Here is a 19,829-nt window from a genome sequence, read left to right on the forward strand (position 1 = left end):
ATGCGCCTTACGATATGTGAGAAGACTTACGATGCAATCATATAATACTGAGCATTATAATTAAAGACTATTATGAATTATCAAATATCAGGTAACCAGATCCGGAAAGGAGTAATTCATTGTACGCTACGTACATCTTGGTTATCTATACTTTCAATACGCTAAAAGGAGACCAAAGAGAGATGTTCTAAAACAAGATTGTGGAAATAGCTGACTAAAAATATGCAACGCGGATTGCGAAAATGCAAGCTTTCGTAGAAAATGAGCTTTTTGGAAGCATTTTAAACGCTTGAAACGCTTCTGAAGATCGGCTCTTAGAGAGAGATACACAGTTTATTTTCGTCTCGCATCTATCTTTACAGTGCAGCGTATGTTGTTGAGTGCGTAAACGAAAAGAAAAATTATATTGCAAAATGATATTGGCAACATTCGTGTTTGAATAAATAAATTACAAATGATTTGATTCATATGGTATATTTCAAGCTTGTCTCGAGATGTTATAAAACAACATGAAATCCAATTCAAACCACAAAAAATTGTTTTGTGAGCTATAGACATCCTGATTGTCTTGTCCCTGCTCATTTGTGCACTGATAGAATGGAAATTAATAAGTTAAAACTAGTTTTTCAAAAAGGCATTATGTTATTTTTCTCTCATTCTTATGTTCTTCTTTCAAACGCTATGAAATTTTCCCACGGTGTGTGAGATAATTTATTTTTAAAAACAGCCACCTTCATCAAACGACAGCTACTAACGGTGGCGGCGCCGTCGAGCAACCGCAGGACCGAGAGTGTTAAAAGAATGTGAAAATCATATAATTCCCTTGGCGTTTCTTGTACGCCACCCCTATCGAGTATTCGAGCTGGCGCCACCAGAGCACGCTTTCTGTCTCTTGGTATATCTTATTTTCTAAGGTAACCTTGGGAAAAGTATCGAATTTGTTAAACAATCGCTCGAAATTGGTATCGGTCGAAAAGGCTGATGATAGTGATAAAATGTTGCAATATTGCACCACCTACCTTAAAGCCCTCGCTAGGGGTGTCGTCGTCGGATTCGTTGGGATCGTTGGAGTAGCGCAGCCCAGAGGACGTCGCGTTGCATGGACGGTAGTGGTAGATCGGCCGAGTCGCCAGTCGCTGTGACTCAGGACGATGAGTCGCAACACATCCGAGCTCGCGGGAACGCTGCTGGCAGGGCTGTGTTGCTGGCGGTGAATCGGCTGAAGGTGCCTGAGGTGCGCGGTGCTGGCGTTTCGATGGCAGAAGGATGTCTTCCTTGCTATAGGACACGCCGAAGTCTGCTCCCAGCGCGCGCAATTAACCAGTGCAAAGAAGAAGAAAGCAGGATACAAATTAACTGATCGTAAAAGTGAGATTGGAATGTCACCCCAAACAGATTGCGGACGAGAATTATAGACACCGTATTTTTTGCAACACTTTCAAACATATTAGGTATACAAAATCAACCACGGCAAAACACTCGCCGTGCGATTTGTATCCCATCGCAGGATGAATGTCTTCATTATTGTGCGAGATTATTTACGACACGTTCGTTTCCTCCCCGCTGAAACAGCCATTAGTTCCGGTGCGCAAACACACCAACCGAGCCGTGAGCATTCTAGTCTGTTCCGTGGCTGGTTTTATTTGTGGCACTTACGTTTATTAGCACGAACACATACACTGGTTTTCGTATTTACTCACAACACGTTAAACGCAAACATCAAACACTCAACGAAAGAAAGTGTTAAAACCGATCGGTTTGGATACGGTGCGGCTAAGAGATGTGTGAATTATATCTGTTCCGCCCGTGGGACGCGAACACCGACGATGACACAACGAGCCAGCATTGGTTATGGGTCGTAAATTTTAACGACCTCTCGGACGGCAGTAAACAAACGATGGTAACAGAAACCGGGGCGGATTGTTGATGGGAGCTTAAAAATGCAATGATTTAGTAGTTCGGTTCCTGACTCCATACTATTTCGAACTCTCAAAGTATGCTTTTGTAGTTTGCTTTTGTTATTAAACGCAATCATTTGATCAATTTAATGGAAATGCATATTATTCAATGGAGACGCCTGGTTGTTTGAACCCATTGGCGCCTAAAGTTAGTCTATACGGATAACATGATACATACATTAAATTGACCGGTAATTGGTAAAAACCGCAGGGTATGAATTAATAAAAATGGATCATCCTGATCACTATGAAACACACACTCCCTCAAAGAGCAATATTTTGAATCTGTCTGTAAATACGTGTTATGAATCTCGTCTCAAATCTCGGTTGTTGGTTCATTATTCAAACGAGTTTCCCGCCATAATACGGCACCGAACGAACATTCTCTTGCGCATGGTGTTTTGTCTTGGGTTACTGCTGTCGTGGTATTTTATTTGATGCTGTTTTTGTGTAATTTTTTTAAATTCCAACATCATTCACGTTTCGAATGGGAGCAGTACCCACAGCAACTTGTTTTTTTTTAACTTTCACTGAGCCGTTTCTATTGCTGAGCGTTTCTGCGCTAGCAGTGGATCGGGCCTAGCGAGTGAATGCAAATTCATGGCGCCCAATTTGTGCGCCAAATATTTCCCAACGGCACGACATCACCCTCAAGCCAACCGCTCGTGCATGCCTTTTCCGCGACTGAACGAACCGGCCATAAATCACGGCCATTGGCTTTAATTAAACGAACTACCACCGGCCATCGAAAGGAAGCCGGGAGATGCCTCGTGTCTGATGCAACGACAGCGCGTGCACCACGAATGCACCCCAATTGACGTGAGCTGCATGATGCATTTTTCCCTCGCTAGTCGATCGGCGAGTCAGCGGAAATATGAACCCATTACGAAACTAGCAACGAACAAGAAAAGAAATCCAACCTAACCGACCACTCGATGCGGGTTATGTCGCACCGAGCTCGAGTTGCCTCTTTACTGCCACCTAAAATTAATGCGGCGCATCGTTAGGGTAGATAAATTTGTCACCCATTTAAACGTTTAGCGCGGCGTAGGGCGACGACGGAACTCGATCTCACCGTGGTATCGATCGCGTCCACCATTGCTGGCATTTGCTCGCGATGGGATTTGGCTGACTCGGAATGTAGCGGCCACTTGACCTTGTCAAATTGGGTTTGCGCGGAGATGTGAACATGTTTCCTGTCAATTACGTTGCACACGAGCGAACGTGTGGTGGCATGCAGCTTAACACATTAATGCTTGGTGTATGTGTGTGAGGTGTGTAAGAAAATTGGGTGTACATTTTTTTTAATCACCGCCAACAGTGGCTACACAGAACAATACGAAAAACAACGGCAACGTTACCCGGTTTGACGTCGGCGGTCAGTATTTCATCTTTCAGCGTCATGCTGACGGCGGTCCTGTGGCGAGGGCCACTCGATTGCAGACACCAGCACCTCTAGGAGACTCTAGGACTCGCACGCGGAACGCAGTACTGGCACGGTGAACAGGGGAGTTGGAAGCGAATTCAGCCCGGCCCAGTAGCCGGTTCGAGAGAAAAGCAAACGGGGATATAAGGTAGGATATGCAGGGACAGCACGGGGAAAAACAAACACTAGTGCACAATCACGCACTCACACTCACACACACCACACACGAAGCCACGTGAGGTGTGTATTCAGTCGGAAAATTTTTCTCCTTCAAACAATCACTAACGCGATCTAGTGGTGGAAACCCACACTAGGCTGCACGCACTGCACTTATCGTAACAATAACTACAAAAAAAAGAAGCAAAATCACACACTCACACACAGGGGCGCGGACGCGAGAGCTCAATCAAGTGGGAGATCGCCCTTTTGTTTTGTCGCCACTGGGAGGGGGAAAAACTGTCACCACCGTTGGAAGGGGACACGAATATGAAGAAAGATTGAGAGAACGTAAGCGATAATACTTCATTAATGGTATCGAGCGCAAGCACAAGTAATTAGAAAGATTGGAGCGATACGCTTCACAAGTTTGTCAGTTTAATATACTTAAGAAGCAAACAGCACCCAGGTAAACGCTGTTTAGCGAGATTAGAGCAGATCATAGAATCGAAATCGTAACACCGAAAGCGTTGTGTTATCTTTTTTTATGTGTATTACGATCTGGAACCTCATACGCTAATTTGGAAGCAAAAGCAAAAGCAGTGTATCGTGTTTGTTTTGCTCGGGTTTTGTGACCAGCAGTTTTTCTAGCTCAAAAAGCAACGCTTGATGATAGTTTAAAAATGATAAATAGAAACTTAAACGTGTTTTTGGTGGGCATTTTGATTCATGAAACGTGTATTGCTGCAATGATTGTGAAATTCTCAACAATCCGCACTTCGTTGGCAATAGAGCCATAGGTTACCAAACGCATGTTTGCTCCTACCATGACTAAAAACTTACAAGTAACTATTTAACTAAAATAATTACATCACAACTGAACTTCAGCTCGCACGTCAATTAGTGTCTTGGCATTCCTCGTGGTTCTGCGGCTCAAAAAAAAAACGAGCCCACATAAGAAGCCAATCCCGAGGCGATGATCTATTGTGGCCATCGGTCACAAAACAATGGATTGGACGTCCGATTAACATCGAAAGTTTAAAATTAGGGCTAAATTTAATCACCCCTTCACACGCCGCAACGCTTAAAAGCCACATCATTTCCCCCGCGGGGCCCGTTTTACGATAAGTGAATGTAGTTCGTGCGCGATTGGCAAGTCAATTACGATTGCGCAATGTTCGTCAACTGTGGATGGTGGGTTTTTACTGCCGATCCGGCACAAGGTGAGGTCGAAATAGTTGCGGCCCGGCAATCACGCACCATCGGAATCGCTCCGTATCGAGGCCACGCGAAGATTCGATTTCGACACGCCAAGGGACAGGCCATGAACGGAAAGGGAAAATCGCAGCAACATTTCACGTCGCCCACAAGTGGTTTCCGCTGTTGGCTTGGCTTCAAACTTATTTACCTCTTTTTTCGCTAGGTGCCTTTCTAGACCCATGCGCCTTTTGCGAGCGACAGGTGAGTAGACGCCAATTTCGCACCTGGTGATGGCGTTGTTTTCACCCCGCGTAGTTGCCATCCAAACATCAACCAGTTCTTCCTTTTCCCCGGCTCAAACCCGCTCATCGAAACACATTCCTTTGCCTCGCGTACCCACACGAGGGTTGAAATTCCGCACCGTAATCTCGTGTGGAGCGGTGCCGGAACACTGCAAACGGCTGACCGGTGGAAAGCAAAAACCCGCGAGATCGTAAATAATCCATCGCCTCTGGCAAGCCGATCGTTAAATGTGCTCATTTCTGCACTTGCTCAACCGGCACATTTTGCGGCACGGTGAATTAATAGCTCGTCCTGCTCCTTCACTGTGGAAGCCAGTGGTTCCGGTGGAGACGCACGCGGTGTTAAGCCAGGTATTAATAATTTTCAAGATCACGCGGGCCACCGTTTTCCAACGACCTTCTTGCAGGCGTTTGGGATGATTCTTTTTCTTCCTACCGTACGGGAGAGAAAATGTGATGCCGGATAGATGGGTAAGTTATGACTAACCACGTTTTCAGCGTGTTCCTGGGTAGGTTTTGCGAGAACGCGTAGGTTAGGTTTTGCGAGAAGAATTTTCTGTAATACACTGAAAGATTCGAACACACGTGAACGATCGATCGCGTATATAATCTCCTAGGTAGAAATAGCAACAGATATTTGAAGACCAGGTGTTGTGGTGTTATACCACAAACGCATAAAATGGTCGTGATGGAAAACGAAATCTGAAATCTTTAATACAACACGTTAAATTACCAACTCCTATGTGGAATTTTTTAGCTTTCGAATAAGAAGCGGCTTTTACAAGAGCATTACATTTCGTTCTTGCAATCATAAGACAATTCCTCCCTTGAATGATCAACTTAGATCCACGAAAACGCCCAAGAAGAGACAATTGACGAAAAAATGGACCGACTATTGACAAACTATTTCCCAGTTTTCGCCGTTTCCTTCCTGTGCAGTGTTTTCAAACGCCAGGACGGCGCATTACAATGTCGCAACGTTCGCTTGACGTTCGTGTCCAATCGTGATGGACGCCGTTTAAACAGTGCCATTACCATTATGCGGACCTTTCCCGCAATGCGCTGGGTTTCCGTTAACCTTGCAACCGTCAAATTTTTGGAAGCAAGCCTAAATCTGCTTGAAAAAGCGGCCTAAAACATTTTGCGCAAGTGCTATTCCCCGCTCGTACGCTCGGAGAATTTGAAGTTCGGTTTTAGAAAAATGTTACTGTGGTTTATCACGAGGAATTGCAACAGCGTCTGAAGCGTGATCATGTCATACAATCACGTGTCGGTAACGACCTGATACTTTATCTACAAGGTGCAGCAGCTTGAAAGAAGTACTTGTTTGACAATCCACAGGTATTACAAAAAGATTCTGCGAATTCGTTCATAGTGGCATTGCGCCAGACACATTTGGCCTAGGTTTCACTGGATGTTTAGTAATCAGTTGCAATCAAACTGCTCTCGAAATTGACAACACGATTGTAGGAGATTATCGCGCTGTATAAACACATATTTTCGTTAAGCCATTCGATCGCGAATCACCTGTAGCTCCGGTAAACAAGCCCTGATGTTAATGACAAATTTGTGCTTGTAAATTCTCGACTTCGAATAAAGATTAGTAAACGTCAAATCGCAGCATAACGCTAGATTCTTAGCACTCGCAAACGTTCGGCATCAACTCGATCAACAAACACAGTCAGAACAAACCGGTTGCCAAAATAATCAGGAAATCAGATCCATCGTCGGATTGTTGTGTTCAAGCGACAGATGCTTGATAAATTTTCCCCAACAACAACAGTCAAAACGCGTGAACTTGGGAGGTAAGATCCCAACGCGTCGTTGCAGAACCTCACGATCATAAAACACTCCGACAAATCCGTAGAATCCGACAAATGAAATCGATCCCTCGCTTCACAGTGGTAGTAGACATGTAGCAGGGTTGAGAACACCCGGCGATCATAGAGGATCGTACGGCATTAGCCGGCTGCTAGCTCTAATTATACATTACGCACTCTATCACGCCGGCCACCAATCGAACGGGACGGGCTAAGTAAGCGGCTCAACTGTCTGACTTCCTCTTTCATGGGGATTGATTTTGTTTTGCTCGTATCAAACCCCTTGGCCAGCGCCAGGAGGATCGTCTGCATGCAGCCGTGTATTGTCGGCTGTCATTGCCCGACAACAAGTGCGTTGTGCTTGGCGGCGCTACCGTGAGGCTTCTATTTCATTCCCCAGCTAACCAACCGATTGCTGTGCTTCCTGCTCGTGTCTGCAGCGATCCTCACCACGCTGTACACTCCTTGAGTTTTCTTTTCATTTTCTTTTTTGCTCCACCCAAACGTGCCGAGAAAGCGACATTGTCGCACCCGAAGGCAGTCGTGAAATTTCACTTTAAATTAAAATACCATGTTCTAGATTCTATAAATTGTTGGCAAACGCTTGATGAAACCGAACCACCCCGAATGGGGAGACCCGTCCAAGGGTGCTTGTATTGAGAAGGATGCGGGGATTGAGATGCTGTGTGCGTGTCCGTGCAACGAGGAGATAATCGAAATCTGCGTCGTCGTGCGTTGCGATTTATGCTCGGATCCGCTTGGCTTTTTATCGTTGTGCGCACTACCCCCGGGGTTGCGAACACGCGTCTGCTAAACGCCACCAACCCTTAAGGTGCCAATAATGGTGGACCTTCGTTGGTGTGGAAAATGAGCCACAAATCCGTAACCCTTAGCTGCGAGGGATGAAATATTTCTTCACCCTGCAATACCATACCAATGCGCCTACTAAGATAATGGCATTCGAATCATTCACACGTGAATAATTCGTCCTCATTCAAGAGCTGCTTATTGGCCAAAGTCCCCGTCAACTAGGCAAAGGCTCTCGCAGGACCTATTTCGCAATATGAAGCAAACCAGTTGCACTGTTGTATAAAACTACCAATTGCAGTCTCTCCCAGTTCTTCGCTGTGTTGCTGTGGAACTTGATCAATTAACAAGGCTTCAGGACACCCATTTTACAAGGCTTAATTCAGCCAACACCATTAGTTTTCCTGAGCGATACTGTGAATTTGGTAACACCATCCATCTCAAAACCGAGTATTAACGATTTTAAAACGATCTCCTCAATTCTTCGTCAAGTCTGATCCTGGCTAAGGCGGAACACACGCGATTAGTTTTTTGACCAGTAGTCACTTTCTTTCCACCTGCCGGTCAAAGGGTTTTCCCTTCTATTCGCCGGTATCGGTGTACCTCGCAGCGTCCCGGTTGACGCCGAGAGTGACTATCGCCAGCGTTGTATCGCGTTGCTGCACTTCATCACCACGATCGCTCACGGGGATCCGCCAGTGACGGAAGGGATTCAGAGCACAAGCGCACACCCAACAACTCCGGCCACCGAGGGAACAGCTGCTACGCCTCGACCAGGTGGCATAGCCCTCCCGAGAACCTGCGGCCGTGCGTTCGAGTACGCAAGACCCGCAAGCCGATCGAAAATAACACCACCGGGAATCGTTCGGATCTTCGGGAGCTCGGTCGCTCGGTCGGGCTCGGGAAAGTTCACGAACTTTTCACGTTTTCCCAGCACCGGCTGGCTTTTGTTTGCGTCCCCTTCACCTGCTTCTCCACTCTCTCTCTCTCTCTCTCTCTCTCTCTCTGCGATGATCCGTTTCGAAGGGATAAACGCACTGCCGATGATGCCGACGACCGAAACCTGTTGCTTCGTTTCACTGCCTCGCCGTGCCGCGATCGCTCGGATGCAGTCAATTAAACGGAAGTCTCCGACCGTTTACTCGACCGAATCACGACGAATCTAATCCCTCTCCCTTGCCGAACACACCGTTGTTTTGTCTGCCCCACTAGGCCCCGTGTCGAGGTTTCGTGTGTGGCATCCGAGCTGACATTCATAGCACTCGCACTCGCAAAACAAAAAAAATATCCACCGCACATACACGCACTGCCACGAGCCTTTCGGGGCTCATGAAGAGGAGGGGCCACTGAGATCGATCGCTGTTCGATCGATCGTTCGGGTGTCGATTTTCGCGACTATTGCCCATTATGTGATCACTTTTTTGCACCTTATGTAATGGGCTGCAGCGGTTACCCAATCGTGCGGATTGGCTCCGGAAAATCAGCCCTTTTCCACCGACAATTTCCGCTTCGATGACTCACCGACGGCGCACCGGCCACGGCGAGGGCTTCGAACGGAAACGCAAAACACAGCACAATGCCCAACGTCAACGTATTTTCCACAAGTGCGCCTAGAGAGTTGTCGGATACCTTTGGAAAGGATACTCCTTCTTGTCGTTTTTTTTCACGTCCACCGATTGTGCCTGCTAGTTTACTTCTATTTCTCTTTTACACGCAGTGGCACTTGTTTTCAGGAAATTCCGGAGCACAGTTTCCCACCGCGAGTTTTCTCGAGAATGTCACAGACGGGACCGTGTGAAAAATGTATGCTTTTTGGACACAACGCATTTTCCGCTACAGCCCAACGCATATCAAGGATACGTAACACTTGGCTATCGCCACAGCGAATCCTAGCGCGGAGGAATCGCCTCCCTTGCTTTGCGATTTACTCCTTGTCCACAGGAGCACCGGATTGATAACTCACTTTTCTGCTCGAAAGCTCGACTGAAACTGACTCGCGGTCGAGTGTCGGTGTCTGGCTCGAGGGAAGATCCGCCGATTCGCGATCGTCGCGCTCGCTTGTGTCGCGTTCGTTTTCCGCATGGTTCGGTAGCACCGTATATCCTCGCCGGTGAGCTGAGGTTGCCAACACCAAAGCAAGAGCATATGTGTGTGTGTCTATGGGGATGCAAAGATGTTTTCTTTTCTCTTGCGTTGATTTTCATGATGCCGACCAGTTGTCGTCGGTACACGCCACCTTCGTTTGCTATCGTGTTTCTTGTCTTTTAATCGAGTCAAGTTCGACCCAAGTTTTGTCGTTTTATTCGTTATCATTTAATCATAGCTTAGCGGCTCGTCACAGAGCCAAAAATCACATGCGTTCGAACGCGACCAGGCGCCTCCATTTACTACTTTTGTTTGCGATTTTCCTCCCATGTGCTTTGCAAAAGGCGCGCATAATAGCGGGCGATAACCGTTATTTTCTTCGGAGTTTCTCTCTTCCGTTTGCGTCCCAAACATCGCGGAAAACATTATTAGAACCGCGTAAATATGGGTACGATAGTGTACGGCGCATTCGGATCGGAAGTTAGGCGGCGCATCGATGTTTGCGTGTGGTGTATTTTTAATTACAATTCTCACTTGTTGATCAACGAACGATGCCTGAATCTGTAGTTTACTAGTTTACTTTTAAAATATCTCGTCTATGGTTTAGTGTTCGTGTGAAGCCGGGTAGCTGCTTCGAGCGTTTTGTGCGGCAGTTTCGTTTACGTCACAGGGTAATTCATTTTAAATCATAGACTGTGTATTGTGTCTCATGTAATTTAATGCGGCAACGAAAACAATTTTCACGTCAATTTGTTTCTAGAATGAGTCACAAAGCAAAGTCTTTTGCATTGGTTTGCATTTAAACTAAAAGAACACGTAACATGAACTTTATTAGCTTATTTTCGAAACGAATCAACACATCCAATTGCATTCCATACTGAAACTTATATAAAAGCAAAAAATTTATATCTATGGAAATTTTAATACAATGTATATTCATTTGGATAAAATTCCAAAAGTTGGGCCATAAAATTGGTGCGAATTGTAAAAAAACGAATATGTGCTAAGCAAGTTATGCTCAGTAAATATGAAAATACAACAGCTACCACTTTGCACAACCACAGAAAAACTGTAATTTTAGAAACTATTAAAATTTTAAACTGTAAAATTAGAATAGAAAACCCTTACAGAATAATTGCTCTTGATAATCGATTATGCGATCTATGCTTCAGAGACGGGACCTGTCGATGAAATGTTGCCTAATGTTGAAACGCACAGTTACATTAGGGTTGCAATCGAACTCCGTCGCTGTAAATCGAAGCAACATACTACCACCATATATTTTATATTAGTGTAATAACATCAATAAAAATTAGTCAGATCTCTTCAACCACCATGACATTCTTCAACGGTCGAAAGGATTGCGACAAATAACGATTCAGACCAATTGCCTTACCATGTTTTTCCAACTCCAGATTCGCCCTAAATTATGATTTTAAATTTTTTCGGAGGGCTACTGTTCTGTTTTAGAAATATTTCAAAAACAGGCCATCGATTTAACTGAGTTTTTAAATCGTAATTCCGGGAAGCTTCATACACAATTATATCATCATTCTATAATATTTTTAAGTTATCACATGTCTGTTTTCCTATCTCAGCATATCACGTGCCAAGCGTTTTTTTAGGAAATTTCAAAGAATGCCTCGATTCAAGCGTTTCTTGTTCATATGTCATAGCCACGGTTGCACCGGCTCTAATTCTTTACGTTCTACGTTTGAGATGAATTGTTGGATTTTTTTTGCGTTTATTCGTATTTCTGTTTGGTCATAATTTTGATATTTAAGCATAATAGCTGTTCTAAATATTCAAAAATTGCATTTTAAAATCAAGCGTTTTTGCCGTCACCTAAAAATGGGTTACATGGCCTCTTGGAAAATTTGTCGTCACCCATTTTTTGAGTGAGGGGGCACTTAAGGAGTTAATGTTAACAAGTTTTAATAATGGATTTAAAGAAAAAAGATTCAGTATTGCTCTCCGTAAACGGAACAATCTCCTCTAACTGTCAAACACTTATAATGTATGAAATAATGGCCTAGCCTTGTCTAAGGACAAAACTGGTCAAAATGTCAAACATAGCTAACATCACTTTGGCATTTAAGCGCGTAAATATTAGCGTCGTCGGCAAAAGTCCTGTCTATTATTACACAAGAAATACATGCCGTGAAAATATTTCAGTTGGTTCCGTTCGATACATTTAACCTTAGTTATTTCTAGGTACAGAATATATGCTTTTATGACGCAGTTATATGTAAGTTATATCTTGTGTCGCGCAACCGTTCGTGTTTAATCATGTCTCAGAAGTCAATACTGTAAGTACGATCAATCATTACGATAATTCATGTTTTCTCGAACGTAATATTTATAAAAACAACCTTACTTAGTTCATTTTTCAGTAAACAACCTAGCAAAGGTACCACACCAGTTGAAAAAAGTTCTCCTGCTAAAAAAATAAAAGTGGAAACCAATGGTTCTTCTGGAAGGTATATATAGAACTAATATCGTCAAGTTTATACAAGTGGCAGTCGATTGTGCTACAACAGAGAACCATGCTGTTGCAAAATATGGCGAGTCGCTTGTTGTTGTTTTCAAAGTCCAGCAGCAATATCTATGCAGCCGTGATTTGTTTCACAAGATACACAATGCAAATTAGCAGCACCAGCTATTACGTATCGCTCAAGGATTGTGCAGTAGTACCATTAAGATGTGTCTCTTCTTATCATTTCATCCGCCGTTCTGTACACTGCAGTATTTCACCGGCGAGCAAACGAATCCCCGATCAAGAAGGCAGCGAAGCTTCCAACTCGCCAGAAAAAAGCCTTAAAAGAACGAAAAGAAAACGTGTCATTTCGAGCAGTAGCAGCAGCGGTGAGGATGAGCAAAACTCACTCTCGAAAGCTTCCAACAAGTATGCATTTACAGTTGAACCGCAAATGTTCCATTATACTCTTCTTTTAAACCATTTCATTCTATTCTCTCTTGTTCTCCATTTTTGTGTTTCAGTAATGCTGAAAAGAAATCGGATACGATAAAAACTCCCAACAAAAAACATCTCAAGAACGGTGATGGTAGCCCTGGAAAAGTTAAAACCGAAAGTCCGGAAAAGGAATCCACTCAACATGATATTAGAGCTACTGAAAAAGCTTCGACGAAGAGCAGCCCTAAGTCGAAAACTACGCCCAAATCAAACATTAAAACTCAACCTAAAAAGGAAAAGATAAGCCCGAAGGGGAGCGTGCTTGCGTCTCCAAAATCTAACGCCAAAGCCCAACCGAAGGAGGAAAAAGTATCACCCAAGCAGAATGACTCTACGTCATCATCTAAAGCATCCTCAGACACAAACGGTGGCCAACCAGTCGCTCGTTCGTTTTTCTTCTCAGTTAAAAAGAAACAAGATGATGCGACTGGCGCATCTGACAACAATAATGGACCGACGTTCGATCCTTCAAAGAAAAATTATCATCCTACCAAAGATGCCTTCTGGAAGCAGGGTGAAAAGTAAGTTATTGATGCCCTTACAGTGGCTACAGTGGTAATATGGTACTAACATTTTGTCTTGTGATATTTCCTTACCCATCCTTGACAGAGTGCCCTACCTGGCGTTAGCCCGTACGTTCGAAAAGATCGAAGAAACGAGCGGCCGATTGAGGATGATAGAAATACTGTCGAACTTCTTCCGCTCCGTCATCTTGCTCAGCCCGAACGATCTGCTTGCCAGCGTGTACCTCTGCCTGAACCAGCTCGCACCGGCATACGAAGGTGTGGAACTTGGCATTGCAGAATTTTCGCTAATGAAGGCTATCGCGCAGTGCACCGGGCGCAGCCTAGCACAGATTAAAACGGACGCTCAAGCAACGGGCGATCTAGGCCTGGTGGCGGAACAGTCCAAAAGCAGTCAGCATTTAATGTTTCGTCCGACGCCGCTCACAGTGGAGGCGGTGTTTGGCAAACTGCGCGAGATTGCCTCGATGACCGGGTCCACCTCGATGGCGAAGAAAATGGACAAGATACAGTCGATGTTCGTGGCCTGTCGGTACGCTGAATCGCGCTTCATCATCCGTTCGCTCGCCGGAAAGCTACGGATCGGGCTGGCTGAACAGTCGCTTCTGCAGGCACTAGCACAAGCCACGGCACTGACACCGCCCCAAATGGATCCACCGGTTGTGAACGCGCTAGCGGGAGAGTCGGAAGCGCGCGTGAAAGCACGTGTGGAAGAGGTCGCACTCGCGCTCAAAACGGTTTACTGTCAGTGCCCGAACTACAACCAGATCATACCGGTGTTGCTGAAGCACGGCTTCGAGAACCTCACCCAGCACTGCCCAATGCTTCCGGGTACCCCGCTCAAGCCGATGCTGGCGCACCCAACGAAGGGCGTTCAGGAGGTGCTGCAGCGTTTCGAGGGAATCGATTTCACGTGCGAGTGGAAGTACGACGGCGAACGGGCACAGATTCACTTGCTGGCCGATGGGTCGGTGCAAATTTTCAGCCGCAACCAGGAGAACAACACCAGCAAGTACCCGGATATTATCGAGCGACTAGAGTTCACGAAGACGGAACAGGTCACAAGCGCGATACTCGATTGTGAGGCAGTGGCATGGGACACGGAGCAGCAGCAGATACTGCCATTCCAGGTTTTGAGTACTCGCAAACGCAAGGATGCGATCGCGACCGACATCAAGGTGCAGGTGTGCGTGTTCATGTTCGATCTGCTCTACCTCAACGGGGAACCGCTCGTAGAGCGGCCATTTACTGAACGACGTGACCTTCTCTACTCGCACTTCCGCGAGGTCGAGGGACAGTGGAAATACGCAACCCGGCTCGACACGAACGATCTGGACGAATTGCAGCGTTTCCTGGACGAAGCCGTCAAGGGCAACTGCGAAGGATTGATGGTGAAAACGCTGCAACGCGAGGCAACTTACGAAATCGCGAAGAGATCGCGCAACTGGCTCAAGCTGAAGAAAGACTACCTTTCCGGGGTTGGCGATTCGCTTGATCTCGTCGTGATAGGCGGCTACCGGGGGCGCGGTAAACGCACCGGCACGTACGGCGGATTTCTGCTCGCGTGCTACGACGACGAGAACGAAGAATACCAAACGATCTGCAAGATCGGTACCGGGTTCTCCGACGACGACCTACAGCGGCATACCGACTTCTTCCGCCAGCAGATCATCCCAAAGGCGAAGCATTACTATCGCCATGAGGCGAACATGGTGCCGGACGATTGGTTCGAACCCGTCCAAGTGTGGGAAGTCCTGTGTGCGGATCTTTCACTCAGTCCCGTGCACCGGGCGGGTATCGGTATTATCGATCCGGAAAAGGGAATTTCGTTGCGGTTTCCACGCTTCATCCGCATACGGGAGGATAAGGGCGCAAACGATGCCACTAGCGCTCGACAGGTGTCCGAGATGTACCTGAATCAGGACCAGATCAAGAACCAAACCCGCACCGCTGGTCGGGATGCCGAGGAAGACTTTTACTGAGCCGCAACGACTAATATTCTCTTAGCTGTGTGCCTGATTGCTCCATGTATTGTAAAATACGTGTTTGTGTTTTGATAAAAAAGTTTATTGATGAGACGAATAAAGCTCTTCGTTACATATTGTGCTAATTTAAATGAAACTATTCCCCGCATTGGTAAAATAAACATACTGGTAACGGTTAATTGTAATGCAAAACAGACTTCATTGGCTCCCCGCAAAAGACTGCAACAATTTGATGTCCTCGAGCACGATTTGCAGCACGCCTATTTCATCGTGGTTACCTTCGAAATCGTAGATGGGCGTATCCAGGATAAGTGCGGCACTCTGCCCCGATGCTGCGTTTTGTAACGCGTTCCTCAACCGAACGGTGGCGTAACCAATGGTATCGCAAGCCTTTCCTTCGTTCTCGTTCACCACGACAAACCTTACCGCGTCGTTACCGTCTGGTCGAAGCATCGTCCTTAGCTGCTCCTGGCGTTCTCTGTGCCGTTCGTCGTCCAGCTCCACACTGACACGAAACTTAAACGTATGACTTAACCGGAGACTACCGTCGGCCGCGAGGAACTTATCCGAACAGGGTGTTTCCATCCGGTGCCCGTGTAGGTCCAGGAACTCGAACTCGACGTAGTAAAGCGATATCTTGGCCGCCAGCAAACGCTCAACGGCAAACTTATGCCATCGAACTGATCGTATCTCGATCGTTAGCACATCGCTTTTTGGAGACGGTGTCGCGATCGAGTGCGCGGGAGTTGTAGATGTAGATGGGGATGCTGACGGTATGGCGTTGTCCGCAAACTTGTGCCACATGGACGGAACCCGATGGATCTCGAAGAAACGCTCATAGTTTGCTTTCATCGCCGTATTTCCAGCTGCGGGTGAGCGTAATGATAGAAATAGTTACTTATAAGAGAACGGCATCGCTGTAGAGCTCTTTATACGCCTGTCGAAATACGGACCGTTGTCAGAATCAACAAACGAAATCCTGCGCTTATCGGAACTGGTCGAATGCCTTGGAGCATCGCGAACCGTTTGTTTTTGCCGAGTTGACTTTTGGAGGTCATAGAAGTAGTCACTCGCGCGGAAAGATTTCTATAATGGAAAATAATGCCAGTTTTACTACTCCGGAGGAACGATCGCCAAAACCAACGAATTCAAGCTGGTCGTAAATTACCTCCAGCGTTGCGGGATAACTGTTCGCAATCAGCAACTCGACATTGTTCGGTCGGGTGGATTCCTCCGCGCCGCTGTTCATAATTTGCGACAATTTCGGTATCATCTGGTTGATGCTCACGTGCCGGACGAGCTGCTGGGCAGCTTCGGCCGTTTCCACCGCGTGTCGCTCCCGACTCATTTGTACGGCGATCGACATGTGGCGCACCTTCACATGTGACTCCGAATCCATTCGAGCAGCATCTTCGTTCACCGGATCCTTAACGAGCACGTGCGATGGCCTTCTCATGTCCTGACCGTCGTCAGCAACAGCTTCCTCGTGGACTACGAGTTGCTCGTGGGGCGTTTTCGTTTTTCTGACCATATCTTTTCCATTTAGCTCATTACTTTCCGCAAGAATTCCAGCAAGAGATGTAGACATTTGAACGGACGTCTTAGGCGGTTCAGATCTTTGGAGATGCATTTTCGACTTTCTAATAATATCCTTCGTACTACCATTGTCATCTGTTCGGGGTTCCTCAAGACCATCGTTAACCGTCTGAACGGCTGCGTGCACCAGTTCCAGTCTCTGGAGATGAAGAAGGAGCGAAACGGAAAACTAACTAAGGGAAGATGCGTTCCAACGTTCCAATCGAGACAGGCTTTCGGTAGTCGGTGGGCAATAGCCTGCGATACACGCAATCAAAACGCCACGGATTGCAATAAACGATAAACGACGGACAATTGGTTCTATTATCACACTTTCGAGTGCAGCTGCTCCACCGGGAGTTTGAAAGACTACAAAATCGTGATCCTACGGCTCGTCAATGTAACTGTACTTTTGGTGCACAACTCCGTATCGTTAGTGGGCGAGTCCTGCCGAAAAGCATTGGAAGCGTACGCTTTCGCAAGTCAAAAGGTTCGTTTGAATGGCTGCTCAAAAACACGTCGTTAGTCCAGTCGGTGTGTTTGGTCGTGTAATTCGTCGATCCAGTGGGAAGAAGTAAAACGCTGCGCTTTAACCTACCGGCGACATCGGGCGACTTTCTCTGATAGGTGATGCTAGAAACGAGAAAAAACACAATCACATTAGCAAACATGCCGCATGAAACACACTCCAATGCTGGTCGAACCTTCCAAACTCTTCAAACTCTGCTCCAGCTGGACGCGTTCCTCGGCTAGCATTTCATTTTCGGTGCGCAATCCTTCGAGCATCACCGACAGCGTGTCGTTGTCCTGCTGCAGCGTCTTCAGCTTTTCCAGCAGTTCACGCTGCGATTCTTTCGTGACGAGTTCCTCTTCCTTCAGCGAGTCGATCTGCTTCAGCAGGTCCTCGTTGTGTTTCCGCAGCTCGTCCAGCTGATACTTGAGCAGCTTGTTTTCGTCGACGATTTTGGAAAAGTTTTCCTGCTGCCGTTTAAGGAAATCCCGCTCGATCTAACCAGAAGAAGATGATGCAGTTGTTTTCTGGGTTATTCAACAGAGGCATAGAAAGTGGCTCTTGCTTACCTCGACCTCGGACAAGTTTTCCTTCAACTTTTCAATGTTCTTCTTCAAGCGCTCGCATTCCTCGAACAGGGACGTGTTTTTGTCTTTCTCCTTGCGAATCTGCGCTTCAAGATTACCTACAAGAAAAGAAGGCAATGTATTGTTGGCAGCTAATACAGCATCGCTTACAACTTTACCGAAGCTAGGGCGCCTATGCTGCGTGATTATGTGCGTAATCGTATTTTCTTTACTATTTCATAAACAAGAAAAAAGCTACCCGTGTTGAAGCATATAACCAGACTGTAATCGCCTTTGCATACCAAAAATATTCACGAGGAAAAGATTGATCAAGGATTTCGGTTGTAAGTGAAAGAAAGGCATTGAAAACATCCCAACGTGGGTAACGATAGATTATTTAAAGCACCACATATTTGGCCCCTAGCAACACTAGCATCCGCCCTGGTAGCCTGGCGGCTGGCTTTCACTTTCTCCTACCTTGCTTCCGCGCCTCCTGCTCCACAGAGCGTTTCTGTTCGTCCACCTGGCGTTGCAGCTCCTTCGCCAGGTCCTCCACCTGACGGTTGAGGTTGAGAATTTCGAGGTTCTCAGCCGCGTTTCGCTTCATAATTTCGTACGACAGCTTTTCCTCGAGCTGGCGTGCCAGCAGCGCACTTTTTTCCTTTTCGTTTTGTAGTTCCTACCATCGGAAAGCAAACAATAAAAAACAGGATACAATGAAAATTAATACGGCTTGCCGAAGGTCACGGCTTGACGCGTGTGACCTTCACACCTCTAGTGGCAGGTACATGATGGAAGCACGGAAAATCGATTTCCACTTCATCCTTCCACCGCTGTGAGACTCTCACCTTGTGCAGATACTTGATGTTGAGCTTCATTTTTACGAGGTCAGTTTCAAGGGTAAGCTGCTCCGTACGATGCCGTTCGCAGTCGGGACAGTGTCTATGCGAATCCTTGCTCCTTGCCGATCGAGTATGGCGTTCCTTCCCACCACCGGTGACTCCAACCGAGGCAGACTCCCTTCCTCCCGCGTGTATGTCGTCACTTTCCCCGGACAGGACATCCCGATCTTCGTCCTCCGCTTCAGCGTCCTCTTCATTGTCATCCTCGTCATTATCACCCTCATCGTCGGCACCGTACGATTTCCGGTGGCCGTTTCTGTGGGTGGCCGCATGGTTTTCCTCCTCATCGTCGGTGCGGTCGTCGGTACTGGTGCGAGTTTTCCCGGCGACCAGCCGTCGACACTGCCGTTCATCCTCCTCATCGTACCCGTCGTTCGACGGCGTGGAAGATTTGTACTCCCGACATCGGCCAACTTCGGTATCCTTGACCGGGTGGGCACTCTTCGAGCGGCGCTGGTTTGGCGCTATTTGGCGTGTAGTTCTGGTACCGCTGGGTTTGTTACCGCTTACCGACCGCCGTCCGTCGGAAGAAGTCGCTCGTCGAAGCGCCTCCAGCTTTTCGTGCAGTTCCCTACGCTGTAGCTCCAGGTCGTGCAGTCTGCTAGAAATACACCAAAGAACACACGTAAATGACGCGTGCAATGCGGATGTTATGTCTCCTTTACCTGTAATGCTCACTCGAGTTTAGATCCAACCGTGACTTGGATCGGTTCGTGCTTTCACTGGACAACCGCATGAGTTTCGTCTTGAGCCGCTTGATCTGCTCCTCCTGGTCGTGGAACCGCTTCTTGATGCTGTAGTTTTCGTCGCACAGGCTGAGATACTTGTCCTCGAGTTCGCGGCGCGTTAGCTTCGACACCAGCAGTCGATGGTTGATCAGATGTCGCTGGCAGAGATCGATCTGCGGCCGGTAGTTCTCCGAGTACGGTGACGCACTAACCGGACGGCCCGACCTCCGACTGGCACCGGACGCCATCACGGTGTCCTTTTCGCGGATGGAATCCTTACCCATGCCCCGGTCCCGTGGGAGCCGATTTG

At 46.8% G+C, this 19,829-nt stretch overlaps 2 protein-coding genes across 2 annotated transcripts; one reads left to right on the top strand and one right to left on the bottom strand.

Moving 5' to 3' along the window:
- The first annotated feature begins 12,043 nt into the window (after positions 1-12,043).
- LOC128724890 (DNA ligase 1) lies at positions 12,044-15,237 on the top strand. Its single transcript, XM_053818611.1, has 4 exons — positions 12,044-12,063; positions 12,501-12,659; positions 12,755-13,249; positions 13,338-15,237. Exons 1-4 carry the CDS (start codon positions 12,044-12,046, stop codon positions 15,232-15,234), a joined length of 2,571 nt encoding a protein of 856 aa, XP_053674586.1. The 3' UTR covers positions 15,235-15,237.
- A 137-nt stretch (positions 15,238-15,374) lies between these two features.
- Positions 15,375-19,803, bottom strand: LOC128724891 (trichohyalin-like). The gene is made up of 8 exons (XM_053818612.1): positions 19,457-19,803; positions 18,738-19,392; positions 18,367-18,568; positions 17,893-18,008; positions 17,517-17,820; positions 17,411-17,445; positions 16,378-16,972; positions 15,375-16,103 (listed from the first exon to the last, which is right to left on the bottom strand). The coding sequence occupies exons 1-8, from the start codon at positions 19,801-19,803 to the stop codon at positions 15,436-15,438; spliced, it is 2,922 nt and encodes a 973-aa protein (XP_053674587.1). The 3' UTR covers positions 15,375-15,435.
- Between the last annotated feature and the right edge of the window lie 26 nt (positions 19,804-19,829).

This window comes from Anopheles nili, chromosome 3 (assembly GCF_943737925.1).
Source record: "Anopheles nili chromosome 3, idAnoNiliSN_F5_01, whole genome shotgun sequence".
In the NCBI taxonomy this organism is placed as follows: Eukaryota; Metazoa; Arthropoda; class Insecta; order Diptera; family Culicidae; genus Anopheles; species Anopheles nili.

What these genes read in the sequence shown, in the direction of transcription:
- LOC128724890 (XM_053818611.1), top strand. Translation starts at nt 12,044, where the DNA reads ATGTCTCAGAAGTCAATACT. An exon ending in ATGTCTCAGAAGTCAATACT is followed by an intron (nt 12,064 to 12,500) that starts GTAAGTACGATC and finishes TGTACACTGCAG; the next exon opens with TATTTCACCGGCGAGCAAAC. An exon ending in CTCTCGAAAGCTTCCAACAA is followed by an intron (nt 12,660 to 12,754) that starts GTATGCATTTAC and finishes TTTGTGTTTCAG; the next exon opens with TAATGCTGAAAAGAAATCGG.
- LOC128724891 (XM_053818612.1), bottom strand. Translation starts at nt 19,803, where the DNA reads ATGGGTAAGGATTCCATCCGCGAAAAGGACACCGTGATGGCGTCCGGT. An exon ending in GCAGGAGGCGCGGAAGCAAG is followed by an intron (nt 18,009 to 18,366) that starts GTAGGAGAAAGT and finishes CTTTTCTTGTAG; the next exon opens with GTAATCTTGAAGCGCAGATT. An exon ending in CGACCAGCTTGAATTCGTTG is followed by an intron (nt 16,104 to 16,377) that starts GTTTTGGCGATC and finishes GCTCACCCGCAG; the next exon opens with CTGGAAATACGGCGATGAAA.